Here is a 6351-nt window from a genome sequence, read left to right on the forward strand (position 1 = left end):
TGAACTCGTGCAGAAGTTGAATCATCTTTTGGCGCTCTTCTTCTTTCATCAATGTACCTACTTTCACTTCCTTTTTGTCGTCCTCTGTCCCCAAATTTACTAGTTTAGTGGGCTCTTCGTGAGGCTTAATCTCTTTGGACTCCTGCTCAACCATCCTCAATAACTCAGGTGATGCCTCCTATTCTTCATCACTATCTCCCTTGTCGAGCTGATTAACTACATGATCATGATTGTATGTGTGGCTCATAACACGATTATTATTTCTGGAGTTAAAGTTGAATTTGCGTTAGGTTGATGTTGTGATTAGTTTTTTTTGGTTTTTTCTTGGTTTTACTTGTTGATTTTTGTGTGTGTTTGTTTTAGTATGTGAAAGTGTAAAAATATGAAGAATAAAATGAAACACATAATATGAAGAAAGAAATGCATTTTATTGAATTCAAAACTTTTACTATTCAATGAAACATAAATAGATGTCCTTATACGAAAAGAAAGAAAATAAACCCAATAGCTTTAGACATGGCTAAAGGATTCTAACATCTTATTACATTGTTTCTAAAAACACTTGTGGATATGCGTCTTCCTCTATCCAGTTATTAAGAGTGGTGCTTGGAGGACACTGAACAACATAGTCTACCCCATCTTTTGAATCATCATCTCCCACAACAACAATCATTCTTGGTTCCCAACCTGCACTGACGAAGTTCTTGCTAATGTGTGGAATGAAGATTCCTCTAGCGTCAAACTCCCACTACCCCATGCGAGCCATCCTTCCTTTCTTCTTCTCTTCAGCAGTTCTCTCCTTATCTTCCCGGGTGGGTCTGTATCCCAAGCCATACCTATCTTTGGTGTGTCGTATCATGACTATACATTCTCTTCCTTGGCCAAACTTCCCGAGCCCTATTCCGGGTTGATAGCCCTTATGCAGCAATACTCTTTCCATCATTAGCGATACCTCCGAAGGTTGGGGACGTAGTGTGGGTGTCCCTCCTCTTATAAATGAAGCATTAGAAATCTCCAATGCTTGGAAGGATGTTCCAATAGCTTCCTCTGCTGCTTCAATGTACAGAGTGTCAAGAGATCTTGATACCAACATTTCTTCTTCTCTAGAACAGTAAGGAGTTTTCCATCTACTATAAACTTAACTCGTTGGTGCAATGTAGAAGGTATAGCCCCTGAAGCATGGATACATGGCCTTCCCAACAAACAATTGTAACTGGGAGTAATGTCCATAATATGGAATACTATATGTAAAATGCAGGATCCTATTTTTATAGGCAACTCCATTTCCACCATGACATCCCTGTTGGATCCATCAAACGCCTTCATTACCATAGAGCTTGGTCTCATATACGATGCATTGTTTGGAAGCCTGGATAACATCCTTTTCGACATGACATTGAGAGATGAGCCATTATCGATAAGAATTTTGCCAATTAAGCAATTCTGATACATTATAGAAATGTGCAAATGGCAAGTGTGTCCCATTCCCTTAGAAGGTATTTCCTGATCGCTAAAAGATATGTAATTGTCAGCCACAATGTTATTGATGATACCATTGAGCTTGTCAGTGGTTATGTCATGGCTAACATGTGCACAGTTCAATATCTCCATTAGCACCTTTCTGCGGGGCTCGGAACTCATTAGCAGAGAAAAAATGGATATCTTGGCAGGAGTGCAGTTTAGTTGATCCACGACCTTATACTCACTTTGCTTTATGAAATTTAGAAATTCACAAGCCTCCTCATTGGATACTTCCCATTTATCTCCATCATTATGCAATAGGTCATTCAGATTGGTCTCCAATTCATCTTCCACAAGGATACATACTTTCCCTTTTCCTTTATCCTTGGCTAGGACCTTCTCGTCATCTGAGGGAACATAAACACATCCACTTCTAGTTATTCGATTGTCCCCAACGACGTTGGTTACTTCTATCTGTTGGCACTGATTTATTTGTCTTGTAAGTGAAAGGTTGTAGTCTCTCATTTGTTGTAGGTGTAAATGAGCATTATCCAGAATATTTAGTATCGGTTCAAAACGAGTGAATGATGGCCTCATGGCCCTTCTCATGTCTTCCTCACTTCTTGTAGTAGCATTAACAGTTTGATACGAAGGCCCCCTATCTATTATGATCAATCTCATATCCAACATCTTCTGCAATAAGAGCTTAAATTCTGGAAATTCTTCTAGGGTGTGACTCATTTCGCCATGCAACTCACAACTAGTTGAATCATTATCTTCCACCAACCCTTCCACCATTCCTCGCTTGCACATCTCTTTAAAAATTACCATCATGTGTGTTTTAACACTATCTGCCTCCGAAACGAATGATCCACCCCGAGCCTCATCTACAACATTCACACTTTGATTATCGTGATTAGGCAATGGATTCCTGTCTACATCTGGCACAATGGGCTGGAAACGTAGTTGTTTTGCATTGATTAGGTTTTGCACCTTATGCATTAGAGCCTTACAGTGTTCAATAGAGTGGCCAATGGCTCTAGAGTGGTACTCGCAAGTAACATTTGGGTTAAACCAGGCCCCAAGTAATTCACACACTGTTCCTACTATAGGGCTTATCATTCTCTCCCTTAAAAGATGAGTGTACAGTTCTTCATAGGATATTGGTATGGGATCGAATTGTGGGCCTCTTCTTTCGGGATTCGAGTAATTGCGGTTTTGGGTTTGATTTTGGTAGGTTGTGTTTGGTTGTGATTTTGACGGGGTTGGAAGGATTGTGTTTGGTTATAGTTTTGGCGGGTTTGGTTGTTTATATTGTGAGCAATGTAGTTGGGTTGTGTGGAAGGTGTGGCATTATATGGGGCATGATATTTGGAGTTTGGGGCCTTATATCCCTCCAGCTCAGTGAACACTGCGAGTGCTTCTCCCTCATTATAGTTTTGGCTTTTTCTATGTATCTGTGTACCCGACTTAGACTGATCTCCTACTAGCTTTCCACTTCTATTTCCCCCCCCACTTTAATAAGTGTATTGAAGCTGGATGCCACAGCTCCAACCAAGTAGTCATAATAAGGTTCCTTCAAAGTGTCCACAAAGATGGACAATTGTTCTTCTTCCTCCAACCTAGGTATAACTTGTGATGCCAAAGCTCTCCAGCGTTCAATATACTCCTTAAAGCTCTATTCCGGATTCTTAGCCATGCTCTAAAGTTGGGCCCTGTCGGAAGCAGCATCCTCATTATACTTATACTACTTCATGAAGGCATTCAATAAATCAACGAAAGTCTTAATCTGGGCTTTCTCTAATCGGATGTACCATTCCATGGCTGCCCCTGTCAAACTGTCTTGGAAGCAGTGAATCAGCAGTTTGTCATTTCCATGGTGAGCTGTCATCTTCCGGGCATACATTTGCAAATGACTTTTTGGGCAGGAAGTACCATCGTATTTCTCGAACTCAAGAGTTTTAAACTTCGGTGGAAAAACTACGTCTAGCACCAGGCACATATCAAATGCACATTTTATGTCAGGAAAGTTTGTTCCCTCAACGACCCTTAGTCTCTCTTTAATCAGTTTCAGCTCTACCCTCTCTTGGCTTGATGAGTCATCTGGGGTACCCTTGTTTATCTTAATTTCGGCCTGGTAGCTTGTGGACGTGCCCTTCAGAGGAAGATCGTAAGTAGGATATTCGTCTTGCTCGTCGCCATCTTCTTCAGGTGATTGTTTTTATTCTGGATCATCAGTCGTGTCTTCATACCTTATGACAACATCTCTACGACGGTTAGCCCCAACAACTATCTTCAGACCCACCTTTTGTGCGGATTGCAGTTGTCTGGCGCCGGGCACAGTGGTATCTTCTTCTGAGTCTCGAGCCTTTTTCATATCCAAGATGATTTTCATCATCTGATTCATTTGCTCTTTGATTTCAACAAGCTCGGACCTGATATCAATGCCACTGGATTCTTGGTCTGCTATTAGCTTGGACTACAGTCTCGTGCGGTAAGGATGCTTATGGGCAATGTTTATGATACCTGGGTGAGAGAATTTTTATTTTATTTAAATGAACAAAAATGATGCATGCAATAATTTTAAATTCCTTTTTGTAAAGAGGATCGGTATAACAAGACATTTCGACCTGCATTCTGGCGACCATGAGGTGTGTCTCTACTGGCTCATTTTTACGTTGACGACAATTTTAGAATGAAACTTCAAGTTTCTAACCTCGATTGTGTCTGTATTCGTTCTCTTGTTAGAGGTTGTTAGCATTAAACATCTTTCCCTACACTTGATGGTTTGAGGGCATACCCGACAAAGTCGCATGCAGTTGATGACAACCATTAGAGAAAACATATAGTTTTAGACCAAGGTTGTATCTAAATAGAAGATATTTAAACTTTTTTGAGATAACACTTACTTGTAAATATGAGTCAATTTTACCTTTTCACACATAGGTATAAAGAGACGCGAAAACAAGAAATTTTATTAATACTTCAAGCAAGGAACTACAATTCATTTATTGTTTATTCTCTTTTTCATTACTTCTAGAATTCTGTTGTAGCCTCAACCCACTATTTCATAAGTTGTCTAGCTACCCCCTACCCCCCCCCACACAAGCTTAAGCTCTATTTTCAGGTACATTGTCATCTCTTGTTTAGGCTCGTATAACAGTTTCAACCAATCCTCAGAAACATTCACTGAGACCATCAACTATTTGTCTGCATCTCCCTTCCCCTTTATCTTTCTCCCATTGACTTTCTTTGAGTACTCCCTTCCAATTATCTTACCGATTTTCCTGGCTGGCCACTAGTTCATCATATGCAGTTCCGAGTTTCCCAAGTTGTTCTGATAGTTGACTTGCTTCTGTTAATGCATCATAGCAGGTCTTCTCTGAGGCTTCAATGATGGCTTTGAGGTTCTCTTATTTTTGTTGACCTTCACCCAATACCAGTTGGTAGTCTTTAACAATAGACCATGCTTGCCTTTCACTCTGTTTTATCTTCTCCATTTCAAGCTCTAGAGCATCTGCTTTTGCTTGAGCCTTGCGTGTGGCATGACTTTGCGTTTTCAACTGATCGCTGTAGTCAGCTATCTCTACATCTTTCTCTTTCACTGTCCAAATTAAGTGAACTTTTCCAGACTGAGAGCACATTTCAGCATAGTCCCTTTTGAGGCTGGTTTGATCCTTCTTCATATTGATGATGATTTTGTTGAGTTTCTCAAGACCTAGATTAACCTTGTCATGTGTATTCTTGGCTTCTTCTAGCTTCGCCTCTAAGAGCTTGATCTGTTCCTTCAATAACTCTTTCTCATATGGACCAGATGGTTTTTGTGGTTGGGAAATTGGTGGGACAACCTGACCATTTCACCTTCTACTGCGTCATAGCTTGTATTCATCGGTGTAAAAAGCCCGATGTTCTCCCAACTCATTTGGCCCACAAAGATGAATCCTTTTTAGAGTGTTTCTGATTGATTCCAATTTCTCTTTGGTGGCCTCCTCACTTTTGTACCATATGGAGAATCTCTATAGTTGTTATAATCGTATTGATGTCATTCCCCATTTGAGTTGACAAAGCACCAGAGCTGGAGTGAAGGAAATGCATCTTTGAGGTCCCATTAATATCATATTTGGATACTCCCCACAAGAATACATGATTACTAGATGTCTCTCATATAAGCTAGTCTTTGTCCCAAAGTTCCTAGGAGTAACATCATCAAACAACTTTTTCTAGTCCAACAACTGCATTGGTTTCACCATAATATTTCTGAACCTCAAAGGGGGTATCTGCTCCAATCTGGATATTGATGATGTTTGAACCTAGTGATCATCCACACATACAACAATATAGTACAACGTCAGATCTTGAAATGACCATTTTCATGACATCTTTGGAACGATAGTAGGGTCTCTGCCACAATAGCTGAGACTGGGTTGGCTCCAAACGACCTAAACTTTGCGAACACATCTATGGCTACCTGATCAATCATGTCATGGAAAAATGGGAACAAGACCATGCCATAGACTGCCAAGGCGAATAATGGTTTGAACAACTCCCATTTTCCTTGCTCCACCGTTTGACTGGTATGTTTCTTCGAAAATTTCCATATGAGCCCAAAGGTCATCCCCTGTTTGATGATGCTAGTCGAACTCGGGCGTACCCTAATGAGCCTCTCTATCAAATCTTCTATAACAGTTTTAGCTTCAGTGAACAGATAGACTTTCTCTTTGTCTCGTACCTGAATATCTAGCAAAACCTCATATTCCTCGATGGTAGGTGATGCATCAAAGTTAGGGAACTCAAATACTCTCAGAGTTGGACTCCAATACTAAACCATGGTGCCCATAACTTTTAGTGTATCTGCGTCAATGGTGATAAGGAGTAGATCAATTAGCCTTC

General features: G+C 40.4%; 1 protein-coding gene across 1 annotated transcript; it reads right to left on the reverse strand.

The window, feature by feature from the left end:
* On the reverse strand, window positions 991-2583 carry LOC109350567. The gene has a single exon (XM_019591792.1). The coding sequence runs from the start codon at window positions 2581-2583 to the stop codon at window positions 991-993; it is 1593 nt and encodes a 530-aa protein (XP_019447337.1).

This window comes from Lupinus angustifolius, chromosome LG06, assembly GCF_001865875.1.
Source record: "Lupinus angustifolius cultivar Tanjil chromosome LG06, LupAngTanjil_v1.0, whole genome shotgun sequence".
NCBI lineage: Eukaryota > Viridiplantae > Streptophyta > Magnoliopsida > Fabales > Fabaceae > Lupinus > Lupinus angustifolius.